The sequence below is a fragment of the Typopeltis vanoorti genome, chromosome 11 (assembly GCF_054136105.1).
Source record: "Typopeltis vanoorti isolate ZY-2024b chromosome 11, IOZ_Tvanoo_1.0, whole genome shotgun sequence".
In the NCBI taxonomy this organism is placed as follows: domain Eukaryota; kingdom Metazoa; phylum Arthropoda; class Arachnida; order Uropygi; family Thelyphonidae; genus Typopeltis; species Typopeltis vanoorti.
The window spans coordinates 86566475-86586538 of NC_143559.1; the positions used below are offsets into that span (position 1 = coordinate 86566475).

A 20064-nucleotide genomic window follows, 5' to 3' on the forward strand; every position below is an offset into this window, starting at 1 on the left:
TCAGAGCCTGCAAGAATAACTATTAACAAACTTTTGTTGAGAAAATATGTTGAGGAAATGAAGTGGTCATGCCTGTACAAAAGAAATGGCAATACCCCTAATCAGACTAAGTCACAGCATCATTAGAGTGCCAAGAGAGAGGAAAGAGGGTAAAATAGTTCCAAGACATACAGTTTGTTAATAACTATTAACAAACTTTTGTTGAGAAAATATGTTGAGGAAATGAAGTGGTCATGCCTGTACAAAAGAAATGGCAATACCCCTAATCAGACTAAGTCACAGCATCATTAGAGTGCCAAGAGAGAGGAAAGAGGGTAAAATAGTTCCAAGACATACAGGCTTCAAAGACTGAAGTTTCATATTATAGAGTAATTACGAGGGGGGGGCTGAAAAGTTCTCAGCCTAACAATGAAAAAGCAAATTTATAATTTCAAAATTATTTTTATTTTTCAAATAATCTCCCTTAAGACTAATACATTTATTCCAGCAATGTTCCAGCACCATTATCCCGTCCTTGTAGTTCGTTCTCAGTAAGATCTGCAAAATACTCCTCTACAGCTGCAATCATCTTAATTCAAAGAAAAACTCTGACAAGTGAGGAAGATTTTTAGTTTTGGGAAGAGGGAACCAAATCTGGGGAATAGGGTGGATGTTCCAACAATTCATGGTGCAGATCCCTTAATTTTCCCATTGCCAAAACACCTTTGTGGGTACGTGCATTGTCCTGATGAAAGATGATTTTTTTTCTTCTGCAAACCAGGGTTTTTTTTCATGAATTTTTTGTCAAGTCTGGTTAAAAGATCGGAATAATATTCCCCAGTTATTGTTTTACCCTTTTCAAGATAATTAATAAACAAAATGCCTTTAGCATCCCAAAACACAGATGCCATGACCTTTCCTGCTGATGGAACAGATTTTGTCTTCTTTCGCGCTGAACAACTGGCTTCTGTCCACTGTTGTGACTGCTGTTTGGATTCTGGTTCCAAGTCTCATCCATAGTAATAAATCGACGCACAAAATCAGTTTTATTCTTGTTAAAACGCTCCAAGCACTGTTCAGAGGTTTTCATGCGAGTGCATTTTTGATCTACCATGAGCAAGCGTGGCATCCATCTTGTGCAAAGCTTTTTCGTTTGCAATTTTTCATGCAAAATATATCCTACACGTTCTTTTGAAATGCCTATAAATGTTTCTAATTCAGTGGCCAGTATGTGTGCAAGCAGCCCAGCAGTGGAGATGCTTCACATGCAAACTTTTGCTTATGATTGGATATAGGATTAAAACAAGAATCTAATTAAATAGTCTCAGCAATTTCATGCTCTTTGACGATTTCATGATTTCTGGTGCTGTTACACTTTTTGGATATCCTTCACATGGGTCATCTTCAAGGCTAGTACGGCTACATTTAAACTCGGCAGCCCATTTCTTAATTGTTGAAAATAAAGGAAAAGAGTGCCCATAAACTTGTTTGAACTTTGAAAGAATTTCTTTTGCCATTAAACCTTCTTTTACAAAGAATTTTATAACCACACGATACTCAATTTTATCCATTTCAAGGGATACAGACAACATTTTTGCTTCAGACAGCTGTATAAAACAAATAACTACTTGATAGAATGACTTGCAATTTCCAATGGATGCTTATGACAGATGTACCAACCTAGTGGGGGGGGAATCTTGCCGATAGTGTTGCCATCTATGGTAGAGGCTGAGAACTCTTCCGACTACCCTTGTAATATTTCAGTAGTAGTTAAGACATTAGAAAAGTTTACAATAGCTGAAACAAAATGAAAAGTTTCACAAGGACTTTGCAAAGGCATTTGACAGGATGCCGCATGAAAGCTTTATTACATAAGTTGGAGCAATAGAGACAGACAGGAAGCTTCATGACATGGATAAGAAGGCAACTGGATAGACATAAGTGATATATGGTGGTGCTGAATCAAAGAAAAGGCAGGTAAACAGTGGTGTGCCACAGGGCACTAGGAATGATGGAGAAGGCATATTCAGTTGCTTACTGGATATAATCAAGTAATGTTGATATCCTGAAGTGATAATCTAAAAAGACAGTGTGAGCAAAAAATAATCAGATGAGAAAACTATAGTTCAGAGGCAATATTGCAAAATCAGGAAAAATATGTAAACTGGACTATAGCAACTAAATTTGTGCAATGCAGTCCAGTGCACAAATTTGGTAGACTGGGTTTGTTTCTTGGGGATGTGTAAGTGGTGAAAAAAATTCAGATGCAAGCGGCCATTTTGGTTGCTTTTACAAACCATTTACTGGTTTGTAAAGTGCTTGCTATGAGGACAGAATGAAAGTTTGTGGGTTACAAATTTTAGATAATAGGTGGAAAAGAGGGACCATGATAGAAACATAACTTACTAGTGAAATTTTATAGAGTAGATGCTAAAGAAATTTTCCAATACATGAGAGAACAAAGAATTACCCATGGAAGTTTGTGTAAAATGTGGTTAGCAAGAGAGTAATATTTTTTTTTATTGGTGCTCTATCAATGACCAATTTTAAGAAGCAATATGAGGCATCATGCCAATAATGGTTAGTGCAGGTTTCTTACAATGTGTTGTATGGAGATGCCTATACAACAATAGTGTTGTGTAAAATTTTTCTTAAAAATTTTACACAACAATTTAAGTTTAATTTTTTTAATTTTACATAATTTTTAAGTTTAAGTTTAAAATTTAAGTTTCCCTATTTAGTGAAAGAAGGATAATGCAGATGTTAGTTTCTTTACCGAAATCAAATTTCAATGACCAATTTACTTATCGCTAACAAATGCCACTCCAAATAGAATTATTAGTCTAGAAGTAAGGCGTATGTTGATTATTCATAACTGTTTTTGACAGAAAACTACAAAAAATTTAATTAATATTTGCAATATTTGGCAAAGTCAAACTGCCATCATTGTGGAACACAATACAATATGATATATGCATGCAGACACTACACTGATTAATGAGACTGAAGCATGAAACCAAAGGTGAGTCTAAAATCCTAAATAGTGTTCCCCTAGTTGACTAAAATAGTTGACCTTGGTTATTGGGCTGGAGTACAGAGGATGAGAACTTCCCAAATTTGGGACAGTTTCATGCAACCAAATTTATTGAGGTCTGGGTAGTTTCTTAAGGTTGAGGCAAATTTAAGGAATAGTCACTCATATTTATAACAGTGAAGTAGAGTGGCCTTCTTCCAATGTATTCTAGGGTGTCCAAAGTATGGTCAGCAAGTCCTAAAAGACTGTAATGGTGGTGGAAATGAATACAGTTCTCAGACCACTTGGCCTGAGAACAGGCCAAGTGGCCTTCCAGTCTCATGCAATCACTTTCTTGGTCTTCCAATTCTTCTTTTTCCATTTATATCTGTATAGTATTTTTGGCAGTCTGCTACTATTTATTTGATTTAGATGTTCTAACCATTTTTGTTTATATTTAGTTACTGTATTTTTCACCTTATAAGACACACTGTCGTATTGGATGCATCTTGTTCATGTCGAATTTTTTGGGGAAAAAAAATTCTTCAAAGTATATAAAATGCACAAATTATGCATTAAATTTTTAATGTAAATATTAATTTCAAAATTATTAATTTCAATATAAAGTTCAAAATTGTCTTGTTTTCTAGCCTTTATTATGAATCTGTGAAACTCAATAATTTTATTTTTGAATTTGTATTGCATTTTTTTGTGCTATTTTCATTTTTGCAAGTATGCATAAATCATTTCCTTCATAAATCTAAAACAACATGATGACAACCCTGTAAAATCGATATATAAGACACACTGTTGTATTGGATGCATCACTTTTTTCATGTAGAATTTTTGGGAAACAAAATATTCTTTGCAGTATAAAATTCACAAATTATGCATTAAATTTTTAATGTAAATATTAATTTCAAAATTGTTAATCTCAATATTAAAGTTCAAAACTGTTGTTTTCTAGCCTTTATGATGAATCTGTGAAACTCAATAATTTTATTTTTGACTTTGTATGGCATTTTTTTGTGATATTTTTATTTTTGCATGCATGCATAAATCATTTCCTTCATAAATCTAAAAACCATGATGGCAACCCTATAAAATCGATATTTCTTTCTGTTGCAAATAATTTTGCTTGTTGTAATAATCATTTTTGTAGATACGCAGCAATCTGATTTTCTTTGATCCATTATCCAACTTTTTAAATTCATTTTCTGGTCATTTTGCTGGTTTTCTGCAGAGATTGTGTTTTTTAGAATTTGCTTTTATTAATTGCTGCTCGTTTCCTCCAAATTCGTACCATTTTTTCTGTAGGCAGAGGCCCAAAGTGCCACTTATGTGCTCTATTGCCATTCTTTTTTGCATACTCAATCACACTATGCTTAAACGCAATCATATAGCTGTCTGTGCTTCATTGAATCCATGGGTTATAAAAAAATATCATCATCATCATGCATATCAAGGATTTAGGCCTAGCATGGCCTGTTCTGACCTTAGAAGACGTTGAATCGTTTAAGAGGACATCCTGGTTTTCTTTTTCCTAATGGCTTGTACTTTAAGGCTTGTTTTGGTAATCTTTCTGTTATCATTCTTTGAACGTGTTCCATCCATTTATGTTTATATATTTTAATTTTTTCTATTACTGGTTCTTGGTTTAATTCTTTCATAATTTCTTCATTTCTTTTGTGATCAAATAGGGTATACTTTGCAGTTTTTCTCATAAACTTCATTTCTGCTGTTGTTAATCTTTGTTTGTCTTTTTGTTTTATTGTCCAGATTTCGCTTCCATACATTAAGACTGGTAGGGCTAATGTATTGTATACTTTTAGTCCGGTTTGTTTTTGAACTACGTTTGGTTTAAATATAGAGTTAATTACACCTGTTATTTTTAAATATTTTGCAATTTTTATGTTTATATCTTTTTCGTTTTCATAGGTGATCATGCATCCTAGGTAGTTAAATGAATTCACCTGTTCTAAGATCTTGTTATCTATTATTATTTTAGTTCTTGCTGGATCTTTAAAGATCTTTATGTCCTTTAAAGGCCATAGTTTTTGATTTTTCTGTTGATATTATCATACCATAATCTTTGGCTATCTTATTTAGATGTAAAATAGCTTTCTGTAAGTTATCTTCAGAATTTGTAATTATTATTTGGTCGTTGGCAAAGAGGAGAGTGTTTAAGTTTACTGTAGGAGAAAGTTTAATTCCTTGATGTAAATTTTTATTCCATTTTATTATTATTTCATTTAAGCAGATATTAAAAACAGTTGCTGAGAGGGGGATATCCCTGTCAGACCCCTTGGTTTATCTCTCTTTTATATGATAGCTCGTGATTTAATCTTATTTGTATTTGATTATTTTCATATATACTTGTGATAGCTTTTAGGATATTATTTGGTATTTGTCTTTCTTTTAATATGTTAAATAATATGTTTCTTTTAACTTTGTCAAATGCTTTTTCAAAGTCAATAAATGCAATATGTATTTCTAAATTGTATTCTCTTCTTTTCTCTATTATTAATTTTAAGCAAAAGGCCAGGTCTAAAAAAAATATAAATATAATAATGTATTGATTACTAGTTTAAATGCATAACCATTGACAATCATGCAACTATTCAAACTGATCACACATTATTGACAAGTGATAACGTACCCTAACTGTGTAGATAAAAAAAAACATTGGTGTATAAGACACATCCTAATTTTCAGATAAATTTTAGATACAAAGTAGCACATCTTATAAGGCAAAAAATACAGTATATAGTGGTTAACTGGGTTTATATTCAAAGATTGTAATATTTCTTCCCACTTGGTACATCCAGCTGTTTTTCTGAAAAATTTCATTTCTGCTGTTTGAATCCATTTTTTATCTTTTTTATGGTCCTGTTTCATTTTTACCATTGTGATGTCTGCTTGTTTCATTTAGCAATTTTTCAAAGAAATTACTCCATACTCCATATCTTTTTCTCCAGTTTTCATATCACCTTAATCATCTCTAATTCCTTTTACAGCACTCTTTCCTCCATTTCTGAGCTTTTTCAATAGCCTATTACTTATTATTATTACTAATAATATATATATATATATATATATATTAGGATAACCAAGTTATTTTCTAAACTTGGTTATTTTAACTCCTAATCCGAAGTAGGTAAACAATTAAGTTTGCACCTGAAAGAAAGTTCAAGTCTAAAGATGGTACAACACCAGGGCAACTCATTGTAAAGGTGGGTAAAGCTCTGATCACTATCTTAGTATTTTCCCATAATGTAAAGCACATCTCACTAGAAGATGTATACTGCAATGCATTATGGGTGGGGTCACTACCCAGACCGGTTTCAACCTTTTTTGAGGTCTCCTCAGTGAGTAGCTAGACCCTAAATACCAAGGTTATAGTAATACGGAGCCTTATCAACTTTACCTATAAAAGTTGCAACAAGGTGTTTTTATTTTTAATAAAAATCTCTGGAAGAGATATAGATGTAATAAATTTTTTAACTTGGGGATATTGTATATTAGGATATTAAGAGTTAAAATAACCAAGTTTAGAAAAAACTTGGTTATCCTAATATACAATATCCCCAAGTTAAAAAATTTATTATATATATATATATATAATTATTAATATACTTATATTATCATTATTTTTTTATATACTTACTATTTATTGTTTTACTTATTTTTTATTTGCTTACAAAAATTATTCGAAATATTTTGTTTGTGTATCTGACATAAATAAATGCTTTATTTACATCATTTACACATACATACATGATTGCTTAAAAACATCACATTAAACCTTTACATTCTTAAAAAGCAGTGATTCACTATATACCAAAATTCACTATAAGACAGTGGTCTAGACCTAACATGTCATATGAGTTGGGTATGCCTGTACATTAAAACATGCCTCTTTGCTAAAAATTGCTCAACCTAACTTCACACTTAAACTATGATCCAACCAATACACAGATCAGATCACTTTTTAGGCTCCTTAAAAAGGTCACCACCTGGCCTATGAAATCACTAGTATAATAAAACCATCTAATTCTAGTCTTGAAAAATCTTGAAACCATCCAATTCTTGAAAAAGCTGTTTATAATAATAAGGTTAATTCTTCTGCAAATTCAATAAGTCTTTCTCCTCTTTCATTCCTCTATCCAAATCCAAATTTACCAATGGAGTTCAGATGGTCATCTCTGCTTCCAATCTTGGATTAAAGTCATCCATTATAATTATGTAGAATTCTTTAGAATTATTTAATGTGGATTCTAATGTTTCATCAACTCACCTAGACCTCAACAAATCTGGTTGCATGAAACTGCCCCAATTCAGGAAGCTCATCTTCTGTTTTTCAGTCCAACAGCCAAGGACATCCATTTCAGTAAACTAGGGAACACTATTTAGGACTTGAGGCTCACTTTTGGTTGCCATGCTTTAGCTTCATTACTCAGCATAGTGCTTGAATGAACTTATCATATTACTGATATTTAATTTTTTTAACAGGTCATATTTGTGTATTATTTTTTTATATACTTACTTACTACTTATTGTTTTACTTATTTTTTATTTGCTTACAAAAATTATTCAAAATATTTTGTTTGTGTATCTGACATAAATAAATGCTTTATAAAATCTAACAACATTGCTACTTACCCTCTTAAATCTGCAACCAAACTCTGTGTACCATTCCTGACATCAAATATTTTAACAGACCGATCAGATGAACAGGTAGCAAGTCTAGTGCCATAATAGTCCATTTGAGCATCATGCTAAAAGAATTTAATTTGGGAATAATTTTAAAAATACATAGAAAATTATAAAAATATAATTGAAAAATGATATTTCCAATTTCTTTTTATACATGTACAAACATCATGAAGTACTAATTTGGTCATGGGATGCATGACAGATGACTTTACTTTTAATTTTTTTGCAATTTTCTATATGGCTAAGATATATTGATGATGTGTTCTCTATTTGGCCACATGGCTCAGACACATTACACTCCTTCCTCCTCTACTTCAATAGCCAGCCCCAGAATCTAGTTCATCATAGAAAAAGAAAATAATAATAACAAACTGCCTTTTCTAAATACTCTAATCACTCATCTTCCTAATGGCATCCTTTCTTTATCTTTTTTTATTCCCACTTATTACCCATAGTAGACACCACTGATTCTCCATGCTATAAATTATCCAAACGATTGGCAAAATCTATTGCCCTCCTTATTGGTCATACCACATCATACATAAAAAATTCTTCCCATTTTAAAAGCTCCATTGAAAATATAATTGTGAATGATACTGATATCTTAGTGAGTTTTGACACCACCTCACTATTTATTAACATTCGCTTAAATGACACCTTATTAATTTAAAAAAAAAAGTTTCTCCTCTTGATATCATTAACCTCTTTTCCTTTGCTATCCATTCCAGTTATTTCTCTTGGAAGAACAAAATTTATGAACCGATAGAGAGTACCTTTATGGGGGTCTGCCCCCCCTGCCAATTTTTTTATGGAAGATTTTGAAAAACAAGCTCTTGACTCAGCCCCTCTGAAACCTTCTATCTGGTTGAGATATGTAGATGATGTCTTTTCTATTTGGTCTCATTGCCCAGATTCATTAGATACCATTCTATGTCACCTCAATAGTCTTCACCCCAGAACCCAATTTACTATGGAAAAAGAAACTAATAGTCTAGCCTGTCAAGACAAGCTTGGTCACCTGCCTGCCTAATAGTAACCTGTTCTTTTCAGTACATCTCTGTATCTCTGTAAATGAGATGTACTGAAATATTTCCAATAATTCAGTACTCCAATAGTTCGTCTCTGTAACTGTAACAAAATATTGGAAGCATTAAATACTACTACATTAAATACTACTTTTTAATTAAATACTCAATCATTTCCTAGTGCTGTTTCACTCCATTAAAATTTTATCATAAGCATCCTTTCTTTCTCAGTTTACAAAAAAAAAAAAAAAAAAAAAAAAAAAAACTGTCGACACAGATAGATACATTAATCTCTTCTTCTTCCTTAACAGTATGGGGTTATCAGAACCCTTGTTGACATAGCCTCCAACCTCTGTTTCATCCAGGCTTCCCTTTCAGCTGAATTCTTTATTTGCAAGACATTCTTGTCCAATGGTTAAAATGCTAAAAAGATTGTTAATCTTTTTGTTTTTTCCTTCCTGCTCCTCACATCCCTCTCTACAAACAGACTGCAGTAATATTATTACTATTCCCTATATGCCGGCCTGGCTGACTGAGTGGTTAGTGTATCCGCCCTCCAGTCAAAAGGCTGCGGGCTTGAATTCTGCCGTGGACACGGATGTTTGCGATTGTCTTTGGAAATACTAGTGGTGGTCAGCGGTAGATGGCGTTGGTGTAGTTGTGGTCAGTTGGTGGATTGAGTTGTGGAGACAGTTGTAGAGCAGGTGCCCTCCCCTCGACGAGTCTTTGGACTCCCTGAAGGTGTCAAATAATAATAATATATCCATAGCACCTCAGAAAAAATAGCCAGAATTCTAAATAAATATAATCTCTTTACTGCTTTCAAAGCTCATCTGAAGCTGGCTGCCCTTATCCACTCCCTTCACTCTGTGTCAGGTATTTACAAATTTCCTTGTTCTTGAAAATTATCTTATTATGGTCAAACTGGGAGATCGCCAACATCCACCTAAGAACACAAGAAATACATTTACTGACATAACTATGGTCAGTCAGGTCTTGATGACCATGCTCTGAATATCTTGCACAGAATCAAATGGAAGAAAACTACTATGCTGTACTGCAGCAAGTACAAACTTGAAAGACTTTTCTTAGAATCAGCAGCAGATTTGTTAAACCAGCCTAATCCAGATTGGGGAAACTAATTCTCATGTCTCCCTTCCAACAATTAAGGTTAGCCATCAGCATCCAGAGAGGGTACCCCTTGTAGAACTTGAGGCTTTTAGTCTAATTTCTTCCACTTATTATTCTGAGTTCTTTTGTGTGTGCTTATACAATTTTGAGATTGTATTCCTGATGATGTCTCTGTGACAGAGATGCAATACAGATCCAATAAACTTGTATTTTATTGTTCCTCTGTACTGTATTCATTCCATTAAACCTAATAATGAGTTTAAATTAGCACTTGATACTAGAATGTTTATGATAAAAAATAAGAGGAATTATGAGTTGCAGCACTCAGATGTCTAATTTCTCTAATTTATTAATATGACATTTAAATGAAGAGGAAGAGACTGTAAAGCAAACAAGCTTGGAGTACTTTTATGTGGGGTTTGTTTACAACTATTATACAATGACGCATCATCACTTGCATAGTAAGAACTGTATATTCTTTCATTACATTAAAAAATTAAATTACATTATACAGGGTGTTTCAAAAAGAATGACCCGATTTCAAATAATTATATTTAATAATGAAATGTGGTACAGTTACAAAATAAATTACCAAGTATGAAGTAAGGCCTAAAGTTTCACTCACCACAATTACAAATGTTTAATGTGCCCTCCACCTGCTGTACGGACAACATGAAGCCGATAGCTTGATGTTGTCTGACATTCTGTTTGAAACACCCTATATATAAAATTACATGTAATTTTACATTAAATCACATTAAAAGAGAACTGCACATCTTGTAAAGTTATTGACTCGTGGTACTAAAACAATAAGATCATGTAGCAGATCAATTGCTATAGATTAACTTGCATATTGATTTTCTAAGAAAAACAAATATTTGATTCATACCCACACTGTCTCACATTCTTTAGATTTTCCAGCATTTGCTCTACCATTACCATGAAAAATTATAAGCCTTCTACTTCTGATGTGAATATGAAGTCGCTGTCATTCACACTGAAAGCATTTAGGAATTGTCAATAAGCATCATTCAATTGTGCTGGAGTTAAACAATCATATGAGACATTCATTTATCCAAACAATCTGGACTATACAGATCTCCAGCAATAGAACTTATTAGCTTCATGAATGAGGAAGAGGGGGAACGTTAGAAAAAGTAAAAAATCCTAGCTTTATGTTATTGTCACAACTTAGATGGCCATTTTTAGAGAAATAAAGTTCATAAGCCAAAAGACTGGCTTGCTTGTGAACTCTTCCAAAACAGGATTAAAAACAGTTCAGTTGTATAATAGCAATAAAGCCTTTTATGATGATTGTATATGAAATGATTATGAACTTAGGCTTTAGAAAGTATGTCCTAGTTGATGGATAATAAGGTACAAGGACTATCATTGGTAATCCTTGTTATTTCCAGCCTTATTACTGCAAGGAGAATTTACACAGCTGCTTTTTGTGGGGTGGGAGGTGGGGATCGTGAGATGTCAAAACATCATGTCAAGAAAACATGGCCTTCCCAAAACATTATTTATTCATTTTGGATTGATTTATAAACTGTTAGGAATTAAGCAGAGGAAAGGTAATGTTTAAAACAAAAATGAACAAAGCACTCATAAGCACTATGAAATAAATTTGTGTTTTTAATATTTTAATTTTCTTTCTTACTATAAATATTGTAAAATATGCTAGTAATTGAATTTTGACCATTTTACAAAAACCAGTTTTTTTCTATTTTTTATTTATTTATTTATTTTTTTTTTTTTAATCACTGAACAATACTTGGCAAAGCTTAACTTGCAACATCACTGACATGCTGGCAAAAAACAAGTTTTATTTTTAAATTCTATTCTAAAATGCCTAAATTCATCATTTTGATCCTAGTTACAAAATCTTTGATGATTATCAGAAATAATGTACTTGAAAAACCCAACTAGATAACATTCAGCTGTCTCAGTAACTGAGCAGGCAACTATCTTTAATATAGATTCTCATTCAAGTTTTATTCAGTTTCTTCCTGCCATTACTAATAACTTGATAGAAACTGGCTATTTTTATTTATATATATATATATATATATATATATATATATATATATACTATTAGTCCTTTTAAATGCATTATCTGATTTTATATATAACAAAAAAAAACTTACAATCATATCTTCATGAGCAGTATCCACAGTTTGAATTAGTGAGACCTAAAAAAACAACAACTTCATTATTATAAACTGAGCAGAACACCTTAAAACAAAAACGACCAAACTAGTTTTGTAAATTACATTATTAATATATTGCTAAGTATATTTCAGGATACCCTAATTGGCAGCCATTATCTATATTTTAAAAAATCCCTTTCAGAAATGACCACTTTTCTGGGAGCGGGGGGGGGGGGGGGGAAGTGACAAAAAGGAATGAAAAATATTTAATGCGGTCTGTTAATATGTCTATTTTCTTTTCTTTTATATTTTATATCTAATGTATTTCTTGAAGAGGTGGGGATTATGTTCAATGCAAAATTGTATGGGGAAGACTGTTCCAAAGGACAGAAGTAAATGAAATGATGGAAAAGAATGAAAAGTTGGTTCAGTTAGTCTGTAGCTAAACTGTATATGAATGTTGATCACCAGCTGCCTGTGTTTGTACACAATTAGGGGAAGGTGGAGAAATGATGATAGACAGCTTAGTGGAATGGCATCTATAGAAATACCAACAGAAAATATATATAAAAATACAAAGCCTATGGGAGAACAACTGGAGGAAGCCAGTAGGGGGAGGATCATCTATTTAAGAGAATGGCTCGCTTCTAGATATTCTCTTAAATAGAAGACTCCCTCAAGTATTCTGAGGGAGATTTAATGCCATGCCACCCCAAATGTGAGCACGACATTCTAAGGCTGACCAGATTTGGGATTCATAAAGTGTTAGGAGTTGAGCAGAAGTCAAGTTTTGAATGAAAATGATTACTGAACATTTTCGCAACTGAAGAGCCTATGGATATGATGCATTTATGCCAAAATTGATCTTAGCTGGTGAGTGAAATGTAATCAAAATGTGTGAGAGAGAGAGGTATAGTCTTTCTTCCAGGAGATAAGACAGGATTGACTTATGGCAACATTAAAATTCACTAAATTCTCTTCCCCCATATCAAGAATCAGTGTTTAAGCCACTGGCCATAAAAGATTTTGAAGCTTGAGTCATCTGATCCTCTGTTCCTCTTCATAAATAATGAAGAGGAACAGAGTGTACAGTAATCAAAACTATGAATAGGATTAGATATTAGTGAGAAAAGATCATTAGTGTATAGGAAAAGGACTATAGGTGAAAGCTCAGAGCCTTTGCCATTGGTGGAAAAAGATGAGCAGGTACAATCCACCATGACATGCAATGAACAACCAGAGGAGGATAGTAATCCACTCAGAAAGGGTAAGAAGATGATCATAAGACGGAATGTGATAAGAAGGCCATGATATCTGACTCAATCAAAATGTCTTGGAAATATCAAGAGCAACCATGTGAGTTTCGCCAAATCTTTTCATGACCTATGTGCAGAGGTGGGTAGGGTTAGTAAAGTCTACTGTAAAACAAGAATAACAGAAGTCAAACTGGTGACCACTAATTAACCAATAGATCTCCAGGTAGTGAAGAAGCTAGTTGTTGATCACCCACTATCACTTCTGAACCAAGGTGAGAGCAACAGATTAATAAATAGTTTGATAGTTGATCTTTATTAAGACCATTTTAAGAACAGGATAAAAGCTTGCTTCCATTCTGTTGGATTTCCAGATAAGTATGAATACTTGTAAAGGCAATTCAGGATGAATGTTTGTTCTGGAACACAAGCTCTTAGCACACAAGTGGAGGAATACCATCTCAGATGGTATCCCTTTATTTCATTCAAACATGAATAAAATCAAATTATAATAATTATAAAGGTATTATTTTTTTTTTTTTTTTTTAACATTTGCATTATAATAAACTACAAACTTTTTTAAAATAATTAAATTCTTATTCAGTTATGTACTCCTATATTTGTTATTTCTAGTCCACAATTCAGAAAACCCAACTTTGCAAAAATATGAACTATAGAAGGGTAAAAGATACTTCAAAGCTTTTTCTGACAAAACTGGATATTCATGTATGGCCAAATGACATTACTCTGGTCATGATTAATTTTGAGAAAGCCATCTGAAGTCAATTTCTAATAGTTATTCTTCTGACCACGAATGGTTTTATGGCAATGTTTCAACACTAACATTAAATGGATTTTTTTATTGGTTCAAAACTGTTATCCAATCCAGGGAAATTATTATTATCATCATCATCAACAGATCTCCATGGAGTCAAAAGACTCGTTGTATGAGGTCCCACTCTCACATGCACAGCTCATTATACCTTGACTTAAATGCACTCACCACACTTATGACAATGCATTCAATAAATTCTCTTCCCCCCATATCAAGAATTAGTGTTTAATATTTAGGATTCATAAAGTGTTAGGAGTTGAGCAGAAGAGAAGTCAAGTTTAGAATGAAAATGATTACCAAATATTTTGGCATCTGAAGAGCCTATGGATATGATGCGTTTATGACAAAACGTATCATATCCACTGATACGTTTTGGCAAACCTCTCCATGCAAAAAATCATTTCCCCATGTTCTCTCCCTGTCTCCAGATATTCTATGAAAAATCTCATCTGCATTAATCTGGTAATTACCCCTTACCAACATATGTCTCAATCATATCTCCCCTCTTCGTTCTATCCGCTAGGCTCTGTAATTTGCATTCTCTGTCTTCATATTCCACATTTCAGAGACTAGAAACTAACTTAGTCAATCACCTCTGGACCCTCTCCAACATATCATCCTTTTGAAAACCAGGTGACCAAATCAGTGCACAGTAATCCATATGCAGCCTCATCAGTCTTCTACAATGGAATCAAAACATTCTTATTTCTACATGTCAGTGTTCTCTGCATCATTCCCATAATCTGCTGTGTTGCCCTTACAATTTTAGCAAAATGTCCGTGAAATTTCAAGTCCCTATCCACCACGGCCCCCAAGTCCATCTCCTCCACTTCTCAAAAATATCCCCACCAATCCTATACTCTGCACTCCATCTTTCCTTCCAAATTTTAAAACCCTACAATATTAAACATTTAATATTAAACTGACATCTCCCCATACACTCACCCATTCAGACAGTCTATTTACATCCTCTTGCATAGCTACAACATCTACTCTACTTCTCATAACTCTCCCAAACTTTGCATCATCTGCAAATAACTGTATAGTGATGACTTTCCTCTTCTGGGATATTACCCCCCCTCCCGCCCCCCAACCATACACAACCTGTTGATACCTATCAGACAGCCAATCTCCAATCAAATGCACTAGTCTACTATTCAATCCCATTAGTTCCAATTTAACTACTAGTTTATCATTTGGCAATCTATTGAGAGCCTTTGCAAAATCTAAATATAATATGCTATATTATAAATGTATTATATGCTGTACCACCAAGGCAACGAGTTGCCCTGGTGTTGTACCACCTTACCCCAGTCCTGAAGATACTTTCAGGCACAAACTTCGTTTGTTCACACTTGGATAAAGGATTAAACTAAATTTATGAAACACGTGGATATAACACTAGTCCTATTTTGATGGGGGTATCCCCTCTATGGGTGTTTGTAGAAGGTCTAGGTTGTAAACTAGGATCTCTGAGGATTGTTTCCCAAATTTTGGGAAATTTTTTACATCCATATTTATTTAAATTTGGTTGTTTTCTGAGGGCAACTGCAGATTCCAAAAGCAGTTCTTTCTTATCTAAATTTACTGTGATGGAGAATGGTGGCTTTCGCAGAAGATCCTATACGTGGCATCCATCCATTGGATATAACACCAGAAGAGTAATAAAACCAAACCACAAATAAATAAAAAAAATCTTGGAGCCTACACAGTTCCCATACAACTAACCTGCTTATTCCATAAAAAAACAGGTTTAACAGCATATGAAAATAAAATAACAAAATACACTGTCATTTTTATTGGCAATTAGTGTTGTTCGAAATTATCACTAAGACTAGGTGGCATCAGTGAAAACATGAAAACATCTCACATCCAATACAGAATTTGAACATTAGTCTCAAAAAAAAAAAACATCAGTATCAGTGAAAGCTTTTCAGCCTAGTAAAAATTAGACTTATACAGCTGAATAAAATCATCATAAATGGTGACTTCTAATGAAATCATCACAAATTTCAGTGGATAATTATATCTTTAGCCCCTATTTTCAAACTTGCTTTCAAAATTCCACTAACCTAACTACATGATTAATTTCATAAAAAAAAAAAGAGCACAAAAGCAAAATGAAAAGCAAGCATTTACAAAATTTCAACTATGTTTTGACAGCATCAAACAAATAAATACTTATTAACTGGCTAATATTTTACTGGATTTTAAACCAATCCTCGAAGCAGAAACTACCTGCTACTATACACTGAGGAGACAATAAGTAATAATATAAGCTGTAATAGACCTAAACATACATGGTGAACTATCATTAAATAAATAAAAGTTTTTACATCTCATGGGTTTTAAAGCTTTTATGTCTCATAGGTTGCAGTTAATCTTAAAATTGTTTCCTAAATTTTAGGACAATTAATGCAGACATTATGATTAGAAGAGTTTATCCTTATATTTTCTAATGTTAACAGATTTTCCTGACTGTCCACAAAGGACATGTTACAGTTGCAGGGCACTTTCACAAGATACAGAATTTGTATACATTTGTTCAATGTTACAGAAAGTTTAATATTCCTTACTCATTATATCTTCATATGTCTCAATATGAAATGTTTCATTATTCTTTAGCAATGTGTTCATTTTTATATGCAAGGGTAATGTTAGAGGGGATGTAATGGATCAGTGAGATCTTTCTTGATGGGACAAAATTACCTGTTCAGAAGGTGAACAGCATCACACAGTTTTCAGTGCTTAATGTAATAAGCATTATTGTGATGATCAAGTCATGCAGTTCATGATGATTTCATATATAACAGCCAGGTTAATTGAGTAAATGAGATTTCTGCTGTCCAATCAGCAGTGTGGGTCTGAACTCCACTTGATTCTAGTGTGAAACATTTGTGCTTTGGATACTGCATAATATGAATCTTTAGATACCGCACTCTACTTTTGATAGGGAAAAATGTGTTATAGGTTGCCAATCTTTCATTAGTGAGACAGATATTTAAAAATAAAATAAAAATAAATATACCATGATGAAATAACTTGCCATACATTTTAGTTGTTTATAGGACTGGCTCAATGTCTCCATTATACTGTAATTAATATGAGCTACTTTTTATGGGATAACTCAAGGTATCTTCACTAGTTTAAATAGTTACATCAGTTAGATGAAGGTCTGAGGCATGTTTTACTTTAATATGTTAAAAATAAAATCAGGTCATTATTTATTAAATATAGAATAAATAGAAGTTTACTTATTTCTTCAATTTCCTATGTAACCCCCCCCCCCAAGTAGTGTTCAGGAGTATATTTATACAAAAGTTATAAGTTTATTAATTCAGTTTTAATTTTTTGTAATTTGTTTTAAAATTATTGGCTATCTTCATATAATTTCTGCCCTTGTTGCTATCTTGTACCTACAACTTTAAATTGCATTGCCGTCTCGGTGCCAAACACGTCTTTGTCGATGTTTCATATTATTTAACCTCAAAAACATATCAGGTAATAAATTTTAAAATTTTCTGCGACTTTCAAATACTTTTGCAAATATGTACAAAAATGTAAAACAACTGTAGAATTAGGACCAGTGTATTAGTTTTCTGTCTTTCAAAATGCAAGTACCACAATATAAACAGGAGATGTGCTTCACATTGCATAAAACCGTCATTTTCTTGGCCATACTAATAGTTTGTTATTATTATACGATACCTTCATGGAATCCCATAACTCATCAGGAGCTCATGAAAGGCGGCACCGGGTTGCATGGCCTTTATCAGAAACACTAGAAATTTTCTCAGCCGATACTCGATCCCCAAACAGAGTGCTACATGATGACAACTGCTAGCGTCAATTCTATTTCAAAGATCGAAATACAGAAGTATCCCTGGCTACCAGACTTGGTGCCAATACTGCTGGATCACAGGAGAAAAAAAGGTTAACTTCATAATTAACAATTTTCGAAAAACCCATAAATACTTATAAGATGGCACTGTGATGACAGTTTGGAGGTGAGAAGACTATCACATTAGCCAGTATAACGGTATGAAATACAAGCTACATACATTCTGCAATCAAGCAAAATCATAATGAATGGCATTTAAATGAATTTGATATTTAAATACATGATTAAGCGTAGCAAGAATTGTGTTTTTACCATTTTAACATTTGTACTGACAAGTCAAAATATCTTCGTAAACTACTAATATTCTTTAACATCCGTGCTATTCAAGAAATCGAGTCTAAAACTGATACACAAAACGTGGCGCTGTTAGAGCGCCCTCATCTCGATTTATATACACAGTATATATAGATAAAATGACTAATAAAATAAAAGCAGAGCGATAAAAATAGCACGACTATTCTAATTAAGTAAACTGCACAACTAGTTTAGTCCTGTGCAGTTTACTTAATTAAATATATATATTTAAATAGATTAAATACGAGGCTAATCTTCTTGAATGGCAGGCAGTCTCAAATAGAGTGATATGGGCAAATATGAGAATGGGGAATTGGACAATGAGACTTTTTTTGTCCCTCTGTCCCACAGAACGTAGAAGCAGATGAATTTTTTGATGCTTTAGAAAAAGCAACTGACACAACGAAAAAGGAAAAATTGGTCCTCGTTGGGGATCTAAATAGCAGAGTAGGAAATGATCGTAAAAATAGAGACATAAAAATATTTTGGGAAAATTTGGAGAAAAGAGCAAACCTAATATTAATGGCAAATACTGTTGGATTTCAGCTCAGGACATGCACTGGTTATTATTAACACACGTTCCAACATAAAAATGTACACAAATTCACATGGAGAGAAGAGGCAAGTAATAAGAAAAGTCTCATTGACTATGTTATTGTTCATAGTGATATTTTCTCATAGGTGCAGGACACCAAAATGTACAGAGGATTTGAAACTGAAAGTGATCACCATTTTGTCTGGAGCAGGATAAAATTAAATTTCATATTAAAAGAAGAACATGTAAGAAAGTTTTAAAGAGAATAAAAGTTGAGCACCTCTCAGATGTGAACTGTAGACTAAATTACACAAATATTATTCAAGAAAAAATGAAAGAGTTTGAGAACAGGAACCAAACCTTGGAGATTCAGTGGCAAGCCTTGAAGAAAACCCTGATTGATTCAGCTAGAGAGGCATGTGGTGAAGTTGTCTGCAAGGATAGAAAAATTAGAACTCCATGGTGGACATAGGAAGTTAAAGAGGCAGTGAAGAAAAAGAATAAAGCATATCAAAAGTTCCTGGCAAATAAGTCAGCTTGTGCTCTTAAAAAATACAGAGACAAATGTAAGAAAGCTAAACACTGTGTAAAACTAGCTAAACAAAAGTAATGGGAGGACTTTGGCAAGAACATTGAAAATAAATATCAAGAAGGTGGCAATATTTGCTGGAGGTTGTAGAAGAAGCTCAAAAATGGAGGAAAGAGTGCTGTAAAAGGAATTAGAGATGATAAAGGTAACATAAAAATAGAAGAAAAAGATGCCTGTCCTTGAAGAATGATATAATTACTTCAAAAATTTGCTAAATGAAACAATCAGTGATGACAGGACAGTGATAAAAAAACACTGACCAGGCATGTAGTAAAAATACATATCCATACTTGAAGTAGAAAGCCTGAAATGCAAAAAGGCAGCAGGAATAGATAATATTCTATTATCTACCACAAATGCTGAAGTATGGAGGTATAAGTCTTACAGTGGGTGCACTGCATCCTTTGAAGTCATGGACAGTGGGACGAATTCCAGATGATTGGAGAGAGCTCTCATAGTACGCATATATAAAAGGGAAATAAAACTGAATGTGAGAATTACAGAGGTATTTCCCTACTGATTGTTCCTGGTAAGATTTATGCAAGTATACTTGAGAAACGGTTGAGAAGAATTGCGAAGAAAAGCTGGATTCAGGCAAAATAGAGGGTATCGGGATCAGATCTTCACTTTATGAAAAATA

General features: G+C 33.1%; 1 protein-coding gene across 1 annotated transcript in view; it reads right to left on the minus strand.

Annotated features, from left to right (window-relative positions):
• Sec13 (nuclear pore and COPII coat complex component secretory 13) overlaps positions 1–18369 on the minus strand; it is an 88830-nt gene extending 70461 nt beyond the window's left edge. The window contains exons 1-3 of the mRNA XM_090400200.1: positions 18259–18369; positions 12015–12059; positions 7655–7770 (exon numbers count right to left, since the gene is read on the minus strand). Of these exons, the coding sequence (XP_090256326.1) occupies positions 7655–7770; positions 12015–12059; positions 18259–18261 (164 nt within the window). The 5' untranslated portion in view covers positions 18262–18369. The remainder of the gene's footprint in view (positions 1–7654; positions 7771–12014; positions 12060–18258) is intronic.
• Between the last annotated feature and the right edge of the window lie 1695 nt (positions 18370–20064).